General features: G+C 37.4%; 1 protein-coding gene across 1 annotated transcript; it reads right to left on the reverse strand.

Annotated features, from left to right (window-relative positions):
* Positions 1-790: 790 nt before the first annotated feature.
* Positions 791-1,874, reverse strand: LOC117791305 (RNA polymerase-associated protein Rtf1). Its single transcript, XM_034631023.1, has one exon. The coding sequence runs from the start codon at positions 1,820-1,822 to the stop codon at positions 884-886; it is 939 nt and encodes a 312-aa protein (XP_034486914.1). The 5' UTR covers positions 1,823-1,874; the 3' UTR covers positions 791-883.
* Positions 1,875-19,210: the final 17,336 nt, after the last annotated feature.

Genomic DNA, 19,210 nt, shown 5'->3' on the forward strand with positions numbered 1-19,210 from the left:
TTCGGTAGTACAACAAAATTATAGATTTTAATAGATTTTATTTTAACATACCATTCCTTATACTTTTATCAAATTTTCATATCCTGGGTATAATGTGTTTGGCAGAATGAATGTAAAAGGCAGAAGGGGCGTGGCAGAACCCCCAAAGTATACATATTCTTGATCAGGATGAACAGCCGAGTCGATTGAGCCATGTCCGTCTGTCTGTCCGTCGTTCCGTCTGTTGAACGCGTCGATCTCAGAAACCATAAAAGCTAGAGACTTCAAACTTGGTATGTAGGTTCCATACGCAGGTCAAGTTTGTTTTTATTTTTGGATCGGACCACTATATCATATAGCTGCCATAGGAACGATGCATCGAAAGTGATGTTTTAGCATGAAAAAGTTTTTTGTTTGTTGAGATATAAAAACCAAACTGATAGAATATGCATCTGGGCTGGTATTATACATCCTGACATAATTTGGCTAAAATCGGTCCACTATATCATATAGCTGTCATAGGACCGATCGGTCAAAAATCTACTTTTAGTATGAAAAAGTTTTTTGTTTATTGAGATATCTTAACCAAACTATTAGAATATGTTTTTAAGTTGGTTTTGTATTTTCTTACCAAATTTGGTTTAATTCGGTTGCATATATTATATAGCTGCCATAGGAACAAACATGCTATAAATTAAGAATATTTTGATGTATTTCTTTGTTTGTGTAAAAGTGTTTATGAATTAAATAAAGGAACTCTTACAGTCGGGTTCTTTCCACTGTAACATTTTCTACAAGTTTTATTTATATATATATATTTTTTTTTTTTGCTGCAACTTAAACAAATTTATGAACCAAAACTGAAAGAAATTATTTTCGAATTTAGTGTGAGATAAAGGGCTGTTCAACCAATTTTAGTTTTGTGCTCGGCACTGGACATGATTGAGTCCAGACGCTGTGCTTCCAGTTCCTCATTGAGTGTTTCGAGCTCAAGTTCGGGCTTAGCGGATGCCAAAGACCCATCACTACTGCCGTCCGAAGACGTCTCTGGTGCTGGCGGTGTCGGTGACGGTGACGGTGTCGCTGGACGTTGCAACTTCCAGGGATAGACACCGCCAAAGCGTTCCAGCAAACCAGCCCTGGGGGCAGGACGCATTGGCATCGCGAGAGACACGAGACCGTTCTGTTGCAGGACCGTTGTGAGTTTGCCCTCGCTGTTGAGGGCGTTGTACAGCTCGATCTTCTTGCGGGCGACCAGCTCCGTGGTGGGCCATTCAATCGCCTGGCAGACGCAATTGTCGCGCCAGAGCTCGAACTCTTCGCGAGTGAAGGCCATGTTGGAAAGGTCGTTCAGTTCATGCTTCTCCACAAGATCATCGTAGCGCAGATGCAGCACAATATTGGTGGGTGTCTTGTCCACATAGTAACCCACCGGCAACTCCTCCACGCCCAATATCTCCGCAATGCGATACTCCGGCGGCACATTAAGCGCACTTATGTTGAGCCGGACAAAGCAATTGCGCACCGCCTGCTCAAAGCTTGTGCTGCGCAGCAGCTGCTTAATGCGATGCCGTGTCAGACGCAGTGCATCAAATTCGTCCAGGGTGCGCACCGGTTTCGCTGGCGCTGGCGCCACCAGCTCCTCCTCATCATCGAGACGCAGGGGGCCTGCTCGGAGACGTCTCAGCTCGCGCAGAATCTCCGACTTTGGGCGGCGACCTCGAGACTCCGGGTATCCACTCCGTGCTTGCAGCAGCATAAACTGCGGCAAGTCCGCCGTGTCGTAGAGTCGTGGCGAGCTGCGCTTCGACTTGGACATCCTCTTCAGCTTGGCAGCCGACATCTTTGTCCTTCTATTTCCAAGCTGCCTTTGTTGCTGTCACAATACAGCAACAGTTAGATAATAATTTCTTTTATATTTATAAACTCTCTCTCTGTCTCTTTCTGCCTGTCTATATATTTCTAACTCTCTCTAACTGCAAAGCCTACTAAGTGCACTTTGCTTTTGGATGCGGCCCAGCAAACCGGTTTAATTTGGCATTTTTGACTGGCGGCCAAGTGTGGCGACTCTCCATGAAAGCTGACTAAATAGATTTCCCCTTCGATTGTTTTTACTTCACAAGGGGTTTATCGTTTTGACGATCGCCCGTGGTAATTGTTACTATTTTATTTTTTCATTTAAACATTTTTTTTTAGTTTCATTGCTCAAATTATTTCTTAATAATTTTTATTTTTCTAAAAAATAATCTTTTTATTTTAATTGTCCTCTATAAACATTTATTCAAGTCAGCTAGCCTATTTAAAATAAACAAAGTAAAAAAGCTTGTTAAACCAACCAAAAAAATTATCATTACTTAATTTAGTTATTTATTTATTTATTTACGATATGATTATTAGTCACTTAAATAAAAGTTTAAAATTACATGTCATATTATATTGTTGCATTCATTTTTTTATTTTTTTTACTTTTGCACAATGTTTTTAAGTTCACAAATGCTTTGAATTACAGGGTATTACAAGATTGTGTCGTTCTTAAAGATTTCGAACGCATTTAATGACTATTCTTACCCATCTCCAACTGCCACTTGTTATTTAACATTTCTCCTCTCTCTCTCTCTCTCTCTCTCTCTCTCTCTCTCTCTCCCTCTATGCTTTATTCTGTGTGAGTGTGTGTGTATGTGTGTGGACCATAAATGCCAGCCAACTATTAAATTTATATTAATTTGCCATTTTTTGTTGTTGTTTTTCTTTGGTATTTTTTTTGTTTTTTTTTTTTTGGCTACAATTACTTGGCACATACGCCCCCTGGCGGTGGGTAGTCTCTCCCAGCGTTATCTGATGCTAGGACGAGTGGTTCGCCCATTTGGAGCATTTGCCATTAAATTGGCAAAAGATTTATGGTAAAATTGCTTTAATTACAGTTGCAGCTAATTGTATGCGGGCCGGGCCAGATGCTCTAGCCAAAGATTTCGTTTTTGGTAGCTGGCAATGCGCCCGGTCGAGTCGAGGGAAATGCGGAAAATCTTTGCATGCTTTGTATGTGAGTCTGCATAAATAACTTCAATCGTGAATCGACAAGATGAGCATGAGGTGTACGTGTATGCTTGGAGGATGAGTCAAGGATGTGGATGGACGAACGCATTGAAAATGCTGCTCACGCATTGATTCGAAACTGCCTCAGACACAGACGGACAGACGGACAGACAGACAGACAGCCTGACAGACTGACGCAACTCTAATGCCGCCCACGCACTTAAGGGCAAACTCGCTTATGCAAGCGCAGTCATCGTCATTATCATCAACATTATCATCAACATCCGTATCCTCATCATACACATTCATGTATAAGCCAGGTCGATGATTTTGGCCAAACTCAAATTTCTTCGATGACTTCGAATCATTCTTAAGTGTGTGTATGTGTGTGTGTGTGTGTGTGTGTGTGTGCAAGTATGCATGTGTCTGTGTGCGTCTAACGATGTGTGTGCGTGTGTGCATTGGATTTTGGTGTCGGCTTTATGATAAATTTATAAATTAATTTTGTTGAAGAACTTGCAAAACACCTTCGAAACAGTCGAACATTGGTTTGAAAGGATTCACTTTAAGATTGCGAGAGAGAGAGAGAGAGAGAGAAAGAGACGCCAAGTATAGTCTCATTGAATCACGTACCGCATGAAAGCTAAGTCATTTTTGGAGGCGTGGCTAGTCGTGTATGCATGATAAAGCATCCGAATTTACGCATAAACGCGTCAGGTTAAAACATAAGCAAATTTATGAATTTCAAGACTTTCAGCATGCCACAAATAGACAGTACTTACTACATAAAAAGAAAGCTACTATCTACTATATTACATAGTAAAAGAAGGATAGCAAGGCGAGAACTTCAGAGAGAAAAACTTAAATTTTATTTTATTTTCTCAGTGTGTGGTCCCGTGGCTCAGCTGTTATAACTGGGTTCGAACCCTGCCATGTTTAAAAAAAAATCTCTAACTTAGCTGTTCTGTGAATTCTTGAAATTGCACTGAAAATGTTTTAAGTAGCATGTAGCGTGCTCATAATATAAATAAACGTATCAAAAAAAAAAAAAATATAATATTTTCTCAGTTATGAATTTAAATTTATTAATAAAAAAATGTAATTTTCAATTTAACATTAACATTTTTTCTTCTCTGCTGCTTTTAGAAAAGAGACCACAATAATAACAATAATAATAAGTTGAAGGAAATGCTTTGAGACTTGTGATCGATAAATATAGCTGTCAATTCTCACCTGAAAGATCATGGCATTTTCAGTGGCCAGATCAGATATTATTTTTGTGCTAAAAAGCTAAGCACCTTTAAATTGTGGCACCATGTCCATAGGCCATTCGGCAAGGAGACGGGACTGGAAAGTAGGCAAAAGCCACGCCTTGACGTTGACAGCCGCACACAGAATAGAAAAGTTTTCTGGCCAACATGCAAACGGCACCCTCATCCAGTTGGCTGACATGCCAGCCGCTCGAGTTATAATGTACATACAAGTATTTAACAGTGCTGCCGGGTTTCGGGATCGAGTTGGCTTACCATGGAGCAGTCAACGGTACAGGAAAAGAGTGGTGTGTGGAGAGGTGGAAAGGGGAGGGGGAGGGGAGGAGCTCGTCTAAGTGAAAAACAAGCAAATAAACGGGCGCCTACTGCTGCAAACAGGCAAAGCTACAAATGAATCTAGGATACGGATACCCATGTCAAAATATAAAAGTCCTGCACCCTCACCCCTCACCCCTCTTGCATACTTCCTCGCGTTTCTAGGTGAGTGGGCGGATGGACGGTGGCAAGCTGAAAACGTGGCTTGAGTAGGCCAGGGGCAGTCGGCAGTCGGCAGTCGGCAGTGGCAGTGGCAGTTGCTGGGCGCAAGGAAACTTGTTTGTTGCACAGAAACAAAAGCGCTTCCGCATTTCATGTAAAATGACAGAAACAAGTGTTAATGGTTTTGGGTTTAGGCTCAAAGTAAAGCGAAAAAAAAGTGAGTGAGAGCCAGAGAGACCGCGAAAGAGTGCGATGGACAGATAGAGTGTGAAAGAGGGAAAAAAAAGGATAGCAGGAAACTGAAGTTGGTTGCAACTTGCATACTATTGCCTCGAATGCCAGAGTAGGCCGACAATAGACGTCAGTTTCAGAACTTTATATGAGCTAAAGCTATCGAATTATTCTCGATGTTTAATCCTTAATTTTTTTTATTTTAACAATTATTATAAATTGTTATCTAAAATCTGTCGCGTAAAAGGTTAAAAAGTTCTTTAATTTGTGATAATCCTTTCCACAGTTTTCAGTTGAAAATTTGCATTAAAAATATGTCAGCAAGTTGAGGCTTTAGCTGTTCTAAATATTAGATATTAAACAAATTATAATTATGTAATTTAGTAAACAAAAAAACAAATGTAAAAATCCATTTTATAATGCAGTTTATTTGTTTATTAATTTATTTAAAATTGAAATAATTTTTCCCATTAAATTTAAATGATCTTTTTATTTACATTCCATGTTAAGTTTTCACTTACTTTTCTTAGCATAATTTTGCTTTTAGTTATACAAAGGCTGACTTGACTTAGCTTAAGTTTCCCATCCGACACATCTCATTTAAATGCCTAGCCACTAGACACACAAACACACGTCACACACAGGCACACACACACACCACTACTCTCTTCACATTTCACTGTCTCTCTGTCAAGCTCTCGTTACGTTGCGCTCTTCTGTGTGTGTGTTTGTGTATGCTTGTGTGTTTTTTTACCGCTGCTTTAGTAGCTTTTTCATATTACCTCCAGGTTTTCCGTATGCATGTGCAGATGCATATGCAAATGCCTCGGCCTACATGTGTCGGTGTCTGTTACCCATCTACTCTCTCCCCCTCCCTCCCTCTCTTCACTTTGCCCTCCCTTCCTCCTCCCTTGAGCGGCCCGTGCACTATGGTCCGTTTAACCATTATTTTGACATAAATTAATAACGCAAGAACGAAACAAGATTTTTTGCACGTTTGATTAATTATAATTCTCTTAACAGTTTGTCAAAAAATTCATTCTAATCGGACAACTATAACATATAGCAACAATATTAATACACGATTGAAAAATTTCTTATTGTATAAATAGTGATTTATTGAACTACAATAGCAAAATGTAAAGAAATCACAAATATCGTGCAAGAAATTGAAATGTGATCATATTTCGCTCAAATATGTAATTTAGCCTTGTGTGTGAGAGACTTGGGTTCAAATCCTGGTGGTGGTGCTGCATCTTATTGTGGTAATATTTTTTAATAATGATTTGAAATATGAGTCTAAAATGAGTAAAAAATAATCAGAAAATGGGCTTAAACGGCTCACTTTTCTCCCGACAAAAGAAATATTTTGTTTTTTTATTTGCTAAAATAAAGCAATATTTATGATCAGAAAAAACGTTCTTATGACTATTTTACTCAGGGGATTCAAAAAAGACTTAAATGTAATCAAAAATTTCATAAAACGCTTGCTGTGAAATTTAAAATTGTGATAACAGTAGCATGTGCTTCTCGCTCAAAGCATATCTGTTTCAGAGCTGTTAACTTAACAGTGTGGGCTCATGTTAAAATTCGGACTATGTAACAACTTTAAGTATGAACTTTATTCCACAAAAAATGGTCAAACGGACCATTGTGCCATGCACGGTATATAAAAACTTTGACTGCAACGTTGCCTACTTTTTTGCACTCGTTTCTTCGCTCCGCCTTCTCATTTTTAGACCCCGTACTTAAAAAAAGTACATGGGTCTATTGGGTTTGTTTTAAAGAAAACAGATAGAAGGAGGCGTGGCAGACCCCTTAAAGTATTTATATTCTTGATCAGCATCAATAGCCAAGTCGATATAGCAATCACCGTCGGTCCGTCTGTCTGTCTGTCCGTCTGTCTGTCCGTCTGTCTGTATGAGCACCTAGATCTCAGAGACTATAAGAGCTAGAGACACCAAACTTGGTATGTATGTTCCAGATCAAGTTTGTTTCAAAATTTGGCCACGCCTCCTTTACCGCCCACAAATCGACAAAAAAAAAATTCATATTCAAATTATAAGAACAATTTAAATGCTAGTGACACCATACTTGGTATGTAGATTCCTCTATATTGCGATAATCAAATCTTAGTAAGAAAAACTTTTTGTTTTTTGAGATATCGTAAACAAACTGACGGAATATGCTTTTAAGTTTGTTTTTTTCAAATCGGCTTACTATATCATAAAGCTGCCATTGAAACAAGTAGTCGAAAATGTTATACAGTGCTCTACAAGAGCAAGTGAGCAGAATTTTTGAATTTTTGAATTTTTAGCAGTCTTAGCTCTTTCCATAGTAAGTACGGGGTCTCCGACAGTCGAGAATGCTCGTCTGTAGCTCCGTCCAACTAGTTTTCCCTTGGATTTTTTTGCAACTGCCTTTTGCCTTTGTGTGTAGGGTAAAATTACAATAATGAAAATGTATTTGCGAAACTCGCCTAATTAGTTGAATATGAGCCATGTTGGTATTCAAATATGCACATGCTTGGGCGTGGCACAGATAGTTAACATTCTAACACAGCTCGATGTCCTTCTCTCTCGCTCTCTCTCTCTCTCTCTCTCTCTCTTCTTCTTTTGTGGCGCATTAATTGCAGTTTGAAGTAAACAATCGTCTAATTGTTAAACTACTTTCAGTTCAAAACTCATTTCGGGTCTGCTTTAAAGTTGCCGCCAGCTGTCAGATAAGGCTCAGTTCAAATGCCACTGAAAATGCACAAGAAAAATTCGAGAAATCTCAATTACTTAAAAGCGCTATAAATTGTTGTTTGTGCGTGACAGGGGAGTAACAGGAGGGGGAGTAGGTCCGCAGGTGAGCGGAGAATCAGGAAGTGTTAAAGTTGTCGCCGTCGAGCATCGAAAGCACCTGCTGCTCATTCAGCTCCTAAGCTCGTTTGACTTTTGTCTAAAAACTTTCTAAATACGAGTACATTGAGAAGATGGAGAAGAGAGTGAGAAAGAGAGAGGTGTTGTTATAATCGTTTGCAACTGGCAGCAGGTGAGGGCATAAATTTCATACATTAAAGCAAGTTATTGTAATTGGCCCAGTCCGGCCCAAGCGGCGTATGCGCAATATACCAAAAAGAACTGATGAGAATTCAGACACATTTAACAAGCGCATTTACAGATATTATCGCATCAAAATGGCACACCCACTCATGCACACACACACACACACACTGGAATCATAATCACAACAATCATCAAGTGACAATTGAAACCGCAAACAGACAAACGGCATGACAGTGCAGTGGACCGCTTGTCTGTAACTGATATGCTCCCAAGAATACTCTAATTCTCTTGCTCTCTCTATCTCCATCGCCGTTTCTATCCCGCTCTCTCTTTCACTCATTGCTCATATTGTCCGTCTTCAAGCGTAACATTCGATTAACTGCGGCTGAGCCGCAATTAACTGTGAACAGGCGGAAATACACAGATGCTTGAGGAGCAGCAAACAGGAAACTGAATTTGACGCAACTCCAGAACGCCCAAGAACCACAGACAGACGGAGGACAAACGACAGAAGACAGACGACAGAAGACAGACGACAGAAGACAGACGACAGTCACTTCACTGTAGCATCCAATCAAATGCACTCATTGGAAGTTGCTGAATGCTAACTCAGCTCCAGTCATGATTGATTTGCCAAGTGAATGATGAATGCTGAGAGATGAATAATGAATAATGAATAAGTATACAGTATAATACAGCACGAATATCAGTTCATTCTATCTTTAGCACCACTCAAATCACTCTGCTGCCTGATATCACAATAAACCTTCTCAGAACTTTATATATACATAGTATTTTATTTTTGGATTCTTTGGAAATCAAATGGCCGTATTTTACATATTTTTTCCTTTTTTTTTTTAGTTCTTTGGTTTTCAAAAAGATAATTCATATATATATTGCTGTGTTAATTAAAGCTTTTTTCTTTTTATTTGCATCTTTGGCTTTCAAAAAATAATTCAAATATTTTATTTATTTATTTATTTATTTCTGCACGACTAAAAGCAGTCGGCAAAGAAATAATTACCAAGTATAAAAATTAAGTTAAAGATTAAAAATACAAATACAATTAAAAATAAATTATGAACTGTAAAGAAAAAAAAAATTTTTTTTAAATAATATATATTGTTATGTTAATTAAAGTCTTTCACATATTTTTTATAATTGTTCTTTGTTTTCTTTGAGAATCTCTATCTTCGCGATATATTCATATTTATTCTTAATAATATTTTTTTTTTTAATTGTATTATTTTTTCTTACATATTTTTTACCTTCTCAATAATTTATGGTGCTTTATAATTGAACAAAACTTTTCAAATTACGAGTATTTAATATTTTTAACTAGTAAATACATTAATTTTGTAAATTTTATAATTTACATTAAGTTTGTTTTTTGTAATTTACTTGGTGAGTTCATTCAAATACCAGTTGAGTACAAGTTCGTAAGCAAGTGAATGATTCAAACAACATTTTCAGCCTCATGTGGCAGGTTTGGCACACTTTGTGTCACATCGAGTGCGAGGCCACTTAATAATAACGGAGCGCCAAATTAGACAAACATCAGATGCGACATATGCTCCCAGTAGATTATATCTTGCTCCCTCTCACTCTCTCTCTCTCTCTCTCTCTGTCCCACACTCAACGCGAGTTTGCTTGCGTGCGAGTGAGTGCCTTTAAGTGGCTCAAAAAAGTGGAGAAAAAATAAATAGAAAAAGGAAAAAGATGAAATAAAAATGAACAAGTAAATGACGCACATGACAAACACACGGATAAAGGACACGGTTTATGAAGATGCCCACCTAGAAGAGGCGCATCATATCGCACTTGAAACATGTCCTTGTTCTTTCGTCATCTTTGTTTGTATGTTGTTTGGTGTTGTCGTTGTTGTTGTTGAAGCTGAAAGCCAACGGTGGATGACAATTGCAGCGCATATCCGCTTCCGGTTTGTCCTCCATTCCTACGAATACCACACTAGCACACGCCAAGGCACAAAAGAAGGCCACATCAATTTGGACGCCTGGACATTTATCCTAATCACACACACATACACAAGCACACACACACACACACATATATATATACAAACAAACAGTGACATACAATGGGAGTGGGGCAGTTTATTTATGTGCCTGCTTCTTGTGACGTTCTTTTATTATTTTAGTCGCCGGCATGTCACAACCACCTACTTCCCCCCTCCCCCGCATTCCCTACGTCACCCTCTCGCCCGCATCCGTTGCTCACTTTTGTCGCAATTTAGCTAAAAGCGTCGTCTAAGAGGAAGTCGTTTTTATATTCCTTACTGGAGCTATGTCTTACTGTACGTGTGTCGGTGTGTGTGTGTGTGTGTGTGTGTGTGTGCGACATTCTTTTATAAAAATGAGATGCACAAGTGCGCAGCCAAAGCAGCGCCTTCATCCCACTGTCAGGGCCATGGCCCCGGAATACAAACACCCTTCCTGCCGCCCACTTCCCTTACCATTTCTCACATCATCTGCTTTATCATCCCGCCGTCCACCTTTGTTGTTGTTGTTGTTGTTATCGTTGTTGTTGGTCTGGGCTTCAGAGCGATTTTCTAGCGCTTCGTTTAAGTGGATATGAGAGGATTTTGTCATGCAGCTGAAAGGCATTTGAAGGCATCTTAATAATCTAATCAGCATTGTTTGAAATGATCCACTTTGTGTGGCAAGCGACTATGCCAACTAGAGACTCCCCAATTTGAGGGCCTACATCTTCAAAACGAATCCAAGCGAATCGAGGCATGTTGGATGAAGGAACTCTACAGATTTATTTCATTCTTGACGCCATTTCAATTTCATTTTTATTGTATTTAATTTTTTAGCTATTAATAAATTTGTTGACTTTCCGGATTCGATTGTTCGCTACTCTACAGAGATCATCTTTTTACGCAAATTTGTAATGCTTAATTTATGTCACTAATTTATTTAAAATTTTTTATAATTTTCTATTTAAACTATAATTATTTATATATTTATATTATTATAGCTTTGAATTAATAAATAAATAAATGACAAAATATAAATTACAATGTGACTTATTGCCGTAGCAACTGTTTTATTTATTTAATAATATATTATTCTAAATTTAATTACATTAATTTAAATATTGAAATTTAGAACAAGCTGTAATTTGTTAAATTTATTGATCCATTGAATTTTTTTTTCTTTAATTAACAAAAATTAGTACTTTATTACTGTACTAACATTTTGAGTTGTAATTTTAAATATAAATAAACACATAACTATTAGTATTTTAAATGCAGCAAGCTAAGGCAATATATTGCAAAAACTAAAGGAATTTAAAAAATTATTATTTAAATAAGCTAAGACCCAAAGCATCTCAAGTTAAAGTTAACTAATCTCAGCATTGAGATGCCAAAGAAAGTCTTTACTGTAGATGTATTCATATGTGTGTGTGTGTGTGTGTGTGTGTGTGAGAGTGTGGGTGTGTGTGTGTGTGTGTGCGTGTGGGTGTGTGTGACGAGGCGCATTTGACACATGTCGCCATGCTGGTGGCAAGGACAAAGGACAACTGTTGCTGTTGGCTGTGTTGGTTCGTGTCTCGGTTGTGGCGGCCGGAAATGGCGTCAATGTCAACGTCAACGTCGACGCCAAAATTGCTGGCAGACACATACATAAGTGCATGTGTGTGTGTGTGTGTCAGTGTGTGTGTGTGTGTGTGTGTGTGTAAGTTGTCATGTGCGTATGTGGTTGCAAGCAGCACGTTTATGTCTATGGCTGGTGGCTGTTGCTTCACGTGCTCGTTTACAGTCATTTATCATAAAAATATTTTGTACTCGCATTTTTATAAACTGTTTTGTTTCACACCCACATATACATTACACACACACACACACACACACACACTCGCACACGCTCAGCGAAGCGACATTTTTATGAAGCTAATTTGATGTTGTCATTCTTCATTTCTCATTTTTGTTACGCCATTTTCATTTTTACAACCTCGGCACCCATTGCATCCCAGAACGAAAAATAAAATGAAAATGAACATGAAAATGAAATTCAAGAGTCAAGCCAAGTCGAACTACTCGACTGCAGGCATCATAAAGCGACACCTAACGGTCGTGTGCTCAAAAACAGAAACTTAACGAGTGCCGCATGTAGCTCTTAACTTCCGGTTCCCCCTCCCCTCCCCTCATTCAGTTGCCCACATACAACTTACACTTTTAACAGTGTCACTCAGTTAGTGCAAATGATATGTAAAAAAAGGAGAGTGAGAATATGAGAAAAAGCAAAGGAGAGAGCGAAAGAGAGTACATCACTAAAATTACATGAAACAATGAGTTTGGGCCAAATTGGATTTGGCTGAACACAAGAAAATTAAGTGTAAAGAAGAGAACTATTCAATATACCGAAGACTGTTAGTTATTCTAATGTTGTACATCTCTAACCCAATAAGCAATGCATACTTTTAGGATCAGCTTAGAATTAAATGAAAGCAATTGGAATTTATTATGAACGTAAGTTGGGTTAATCAAGCAAAGTTTAAACATTGCTTTCTGTTCTCAAAACTTTAATGGTTAGCTATAATTAAATTCAATGCACTGGAAAAAAAGACCAACTTCTAAAGTCAAGAGCATTCATCTTAAAAATGTTGTTCTTATAATAATAATTCATTACTAATACTAAGAATATTAACCTAAAAAATCAAAGTTCTTAATACCAGAATAAAAATAAATTTAATTGTTATTTCTATTTAATTGTTGTACTATTTCATTTAAAACAAATGGTGGCCCCGTGGCGCTATAAAATAACCAAGACAAAATAAAATGTATAATAAGTTAAAATATAAAAAAAAAAAAATTATAAATACAAAAAATTATTCTTAAATTTTTGTGTTCTTTGGTTTTAATTTTAAGGACATTTATTCTGAAAATATAAACTTGGTCTTATTCGAAATGTTCACAAAACCAAGATGTGTTTTCTTAATTTAAGAACTTTGTGCGCTTGACGCATTTTTTAGACCAAAATTATTAGTTTTGAGACCAAAATCTTGATTCTAGATTATTTTTTTTTATCAGTGTATTTGTACCAGCTTCTTACGAATTATTTGCCTGTCATAATCGTCGAGCTATTGATCCACTAGTCAGTTTTTCAGTGGATTAGTCAAGAGTGGTGGGTGGTGGGTGGTGGTGGTTCGGCATATTTCTTGTGGCTAAAACTTGCGAAAGAAACTTATAAATAGTCTTATTATTAGCTGTTATTGAGCCAAAGGGTCCAACGATGGCAAAAACTGCATTGAAGCCGCCAGCATTCGGTTGACTTTCGACATGGACTAAGGTAGAGGATGCTGATGCTGATGCGGATGCCGATGAGGTTGCTGTTGAAAGGTGGTGGGGTGGGAGGGGGTAGTCCTGCGGCTCTTTGTGTAGATAGTGAGCAATGGGCGTACATTGTCCTGCTGCCCGGTGGTTTGTTGAATGCTTCTGGTGCCTGCAGACTTTGTTATTCGTTTAATTAGATTTCTCAAGTAAACCACAAAAACCGAGCATTTTCTCGAGGCAACTCGAAAGATAGCGCTGAGGTGGGTTGCCAACACTGGCAGCGGCTTTTCCAAGAATGTTTTGCTTAGCAGGCAATGCAGACTGCAATTTCTGTAGCTGTTGCTGTTTCTCTACACAAAACCGCATCGAGTCCTGGCCATTTTGTTATTGAAAAGCTGCCGCTAAAAGGCTATTTTTCAGCTCCGACTTGGCCATGTATATCGCAACGCAATGGAACGCACAATGCAACGGTGAGAGAGGCAATGAACAGGCATAATACATCCAACATCCTGCATCCGTTATTCGCATCCACATCCACATCCGAAAGTCCGTATTCGTTGGATATTAGGATGGGCCAGCCACTCAACCTAAAAACCCACTACACACACATATTTTAGTGTAACTTTCCATTTGTGCACTTTAATTTGCGGTGGGCAACTCACAACTTCGCCAACCAACCACCCAACCACCCAACCGCATCAAAGCGAGCGAGAAGAGTTCTCCGGTTGCGAGAGGTTTCGAGCACCATTTGGTAGGCAGACAAAAGCTAACAGCTACGCCCACGGACAATGGACGGCATTAGAACAGCAGTGTTGCATTTGGTCCAAAACTTAAACGATGTAACCGCTTGTTGATCTTTCATTTGCGTCCCTCTTTCGTAATCCCAAAAAAAACCTGTCACTCCAATAAGTAGAAACAAACTCAATTAAAAATTTGCCAAACGAAAGATAATAACTTGTTGCGGCTTGTTGCAAGTTCCACGGTGTACTGTACTTTGTATTGGCCGCAAAGAGTTGCCAGTATGCCTAATTTGATATTTTGGAGGTGTGCCGAGTTGCCACTAAGCTAAAAGTGCAATTATGTAAAGTGAGATATAAGAATATGTTTGAGTTTGTGGGAAATCCCTAAGGCTTCTGGGAGTTAGGTTAACTGAATCCAGCTGTTTATATATGTACATAATAAAAATTCAAGACAGTGCAACAAAAATACTAAGCGATAATAATCTATATATATTAATCTATATATATACTCGTCTATATAAAAATAACTAACTTACTAACCGAATACTTTTGATAAACTTGTAACCAATAAACATTGAAAATATCTTAGCATATTCGGGATAGTCATTAATTTCAGCAATTTAACAGTGTATTATCGATAGCTTCAGTTATTTAATTAGAATATTAATATTAGGTAATTATCACATTTGAAAACATTGATATCAGATCCTTTACTGTCAGTTTTCGATACTTTTTCAATAGTTTTTATGTATAATTAAATAGTGACTGTCAAGTGCAGCAAGTAAACCACTCATTATACTCTCTAATTCCTAGAGAGAATACATAAAATAAATAAATAAATTAAAGATGCAAAGGAAGGACACTAAGATGGGGGAAGGTGTGGGGGGGAACACAGACTCCTTCCCCCACCTTGCATTAATTATTGTTGCCGCCTTTGTAGTCGCTAGCTCTGGATTTTTTTCTTTTACTTTGCTGTGGCCTATTTTTATTTTTTTCACTGCAGTTTTTTCCCTCTTATTTATTTTCATTTTCCATCTTCTTATTTTTTTTTGTTTGCTACCACCTTGACTTCGGAATCGGCTGCTTGCCATTGTTGTTGTTGGGCCTTTATTGAATTGTCCCTTGTCCTGGGCCAGGACCTGAGCATGTGCCTGGTCTTGGTCTTGGTCTTGGTCGTGGCCGGGTCTTAAGCTCTTCCCTCGGCTGCCCTTATTATTATGTATGTATGTGCCGCCTGTCATTTTCTTTCACTTCTTGCGTATTTTTGTCGTCTTCTTTAGTTTGCTTTAGTCATTAATCTTCTTTGACGCGCTTAAATCACATGAATAACAAATTAGCTGGCATATTAGTGCTCCAGAAAGGGCTGCCTTAGACCCCAACCCAAAGCCATTCCCGCGCCCCTGCAACACGTGTGGCAGGAACGAGGGGAAATGTTAAAAACGTAATAACAAAAGCAACGCTCAGTGTCACAGAGACTCTACCACAACGCCTTCCATTTCCACATTCAGCTCATTGTCGTTTGCTATTTTGCATAATTCATTGGGTTGTCTAACGGTGCGTATGCTTTATTTTTTTACAACCCTCCTTCCCCTCTATTAGTCCATTTCTCTCTCTCTCTCTCTCCCTCTATTTCCCTTTGTGTGCGCTGTCAGTTTGCTAATTAGCAGCAGATTTTCATTGCCGCCTCGCGGCTCACAGTTTAACTCTGCTTTCATATGCATATTTACTTATTTTTTAATGCAATTTAATTATTTTATTTCCAACCCCAATTAGAGCAGACACACACAACGAAAGGATGGCAGAGGGAGAGGGAGAGGAAGAGCGATGTAAAAGAGATGACAGCCTTGTCTTACTTTTTGGCTTATGTCCTGTGACACATTGTATCCCCTTGTGATAAATTAAATGCATTTTTAATCGCGAATCTCTCGCAACCTATTTGTAGTCCGCAACTTTCTCTATTCATAATTAAACACCTTATTCTACTTATTTCCACCTTATGCGCTATTTATATGTTAAAGTACTCGATACTCGATCCTCTGGCTGATTCACAATCATGAGTTCTCGTGTTCAATTTAAGCGCATTGCATTTAAGCCGCTTGTCTTAAATCCAATAATCTTCAGCGATATCATTGAAATGTTATTTGATATTCCCTGTAAACATTACAAATTGATAGCACAAGTATGCTGCAGTTTTTTACATATACATATACTATAATCATTTTAAATAAAATATTTTCTGGGTTAATTTAGGCTGCCAAGAATAAAAATTCTTCAATTATCCATTTTATTTCTACTTATATTTTTTTTATACACAATTGTTATCAAAGCTGTGCTCGTAAAACTTTTATAGGATTGCATGTTTAATAATTATAATATATATAGCAGGTTCAATTACACAGTTTCTAGCTAAACGATTTTTAAATCCACAAAATTAAGCAATAATATAAGATTGGTTATATTCACTTTATTAGGTATCTACGGGTCGTGCGGACTCTTTTTTAAATGACTCAGAGCTTTTACTGTAAAATTATTCAAATTGCTGGAAAAAAAACTCGGTATTTTTGTAAAAAGTGAATTGAAAACGCACTTTTTTTATTGATTACACTTCAATGAAGCATACTTTTTATTTCAATATCCTAATAAATATAAATAACAAAGAAAAGCATGTTCAAGTGACAATTTTGTAATTTTAACTGTAATCTTTACACAAAATAATATTTATTTGTCATGTCCTATAATTGTATTAACTTGTTATGAGCCTATTGTGTTCGAAGAGCTTTTAAATCTATAGTAGAATTGTTTTCACACTTCCAACTTTCTTGACTTTGTTAAAATTGATTCTACTAATAGTTATTCAAGGAAAAATATTAAAAAACTGACTTTTTTAAATTTGCAGTTGGTACTCCCGTTATTCATCTAAATGTTTGTTCAATTTATAGCTAAAAGAATTATTAAAAAATGGGAGTTTTTGATCAATTTAAAATGTTTCAGTTTGATTATTTCATTTGGAATATATAATTTTAGTCTATGTTAAATATTTTTTGATTGCATCTTAAAATTATTGCATTTGATTATTAGGAATCGATATTTTTAGTCTCTGAGCTGATTCTTGAGAAGGAAATCTTCCACCAACTGGACGAGGTGAATGGCTGGCTACAACTAGGAGTGTCTACCTTTATGGCACCCAGAGACAAACGAGTCGAGGTACATCCGCATCCGCATCCGCGGCATCCACATGACATGGTGCTACATAAGTTGCAGTAAAGTTGGCCTGCTGTTTGTTGTACGGAGTACGTGGCATGGCCACCACAATGCGGCCGCCAGGGCAGCCATAAACCGGGGCAACTGTTGCGCAACTGAAGGCGGAAGCCACTTGGAAGCTAGTTGTGGCTAACTAGCAGGCATGCTCGAGCATTCGCTCTATCCCTCTTTGCGATGCGAGCCTGTTGCCACATAAACAGCACATTTTATTAGATTACACATACGCCGCGTCTGCCAATGCCAGTGGCCTCCGTTTGAGTCTCAGTCTCTGCTTCAGCTTCAGCTTCTGCTTCATTCTCAGACTCGAGCCTGTAAGACAAAAGTTGCCTCAGCCTGCATCTGCGGGCAAAGTGCAAAATTTTTATGACTCCCAGCGGATGTTTTGATACGTTTTTATGAGACGCGCGCGTGCTGTAAGCGGCAAAACTCGTAGGCGATTCTCCATCTTGTTTTACCCACACACCTCCCTCACCCGCCTACCTCGCCGTCCCCCTCTTTCTTCCTATCCTGTGTCTGCTGCTACTACTGTATGTCTATGTGTCTTATCGCCGAGTTGAATATTCGCTTGATGCGCTTTAATAGAAAAATATGCCGCTGCCATTTTATTTTATTGCAGTCAGTGGGGCACGCAAAGAAATTGCCAACTGACACTCTGGCAACCCTTTTCCATCCAAACATAACGGCAAACAATCGCAGCAACCACACTGAAAAAAAAGACCAACTTCTATAATCAAGAACTTTCATCTTAAATATTTTTTCTACAAATAAAAACATTTTAAGAACATGTTATTATAGCTAAGAATATTAATCTCAAAAATCAAAGTTTTTAATACCAGAATAAAAATAAATTAAATTGTTAGAAAAGTATAAATATGTACTATTTCATATGAAACAAATAGTGGCTCTATAAAATTACCAAGACAGAATAAAATATATATAAGTCAAAATTAAAAAAAAATAAAATTTCAATACAAAAACTCATTTTTTAAATTTTTGTATTTTTTGATTTTAATTTTAAGAGCATTTATTCTTAAAATAAGAACTTGGTCTTATTTAAAATGTTCTAAAAACCAAGATGTGTTTTCTTAATTTAAGGGTTTTATGTTCTCGACTCATTTTTTAGACCAAAACTCTTAGTTTTGAAGCCAAAATCTTGATTTTAGAACATTTTTTTTAGCAGTGCACCTTCCCCACCCTTCCTCCAGCTCAAGCTTATTATGCATAGAAAAATTCATCAGCGAATTGATGACAGCAATTTTTATGTATATTTAGAATATGGCTATATGAAAATAAAGCTGAAAATGAGTTGAAGGATTGCCAAACGTATCAGAAATAAATACACGATCGAAAGAAATGCTATATATAAATAGAAATTGTAGAAAGAAATGTATTAAAGTGCTTAAAGAAAATCAATTTCGACAAGCGGCAATCATTTTATAGAAGGTAATCAATGTAGAGAGTCTGCAATTAATTCAGTTATGAGTAGAGTTGCCAATCAACCAAGTAGGTCAAGAGATCAGTTCAAATTAACCTCACTTAAAATATAAATACATTACATCTGAAGTAAAATGCTGCAATTATCGGTACTGAGTTGACAGATTAGTTTTAGGATTGAACATACTAGAAAATAAATTTGTCAAATTAAAAACTATTGTATTATTTGTACCAAAAAACGATTTACTTTTAGACTGGAAAAGGATTGTCATTCCTTCTGAAAATCGTGTGATATTTAAATTTAAATTTACAGATGAATAGGTGAAGAGTTGAACAGTTACTTTATATCTTGAGACAGCTACATATGTTCAAGTTTCCCTAAAACTATATTCCAGTTTGTAAATTTATCAGAATTTTTCCTACTCGTTGGCATTA

This window comes from Drosophila innubila, chromosome X (genome assembly GCF_004354385.1).
Source record: "Drosophila innubila isolate TH190305 chromosome X, UK_Dinn_1.0, whole genome shotgun sequence".
Classification (NCBI taxonomy): domain Eukaryota; kingdom Metazoa; phylum Arthropoda; class Insecta; order Diptera; family Drosophilidae; genus Drosophila; species Drosophila innubila.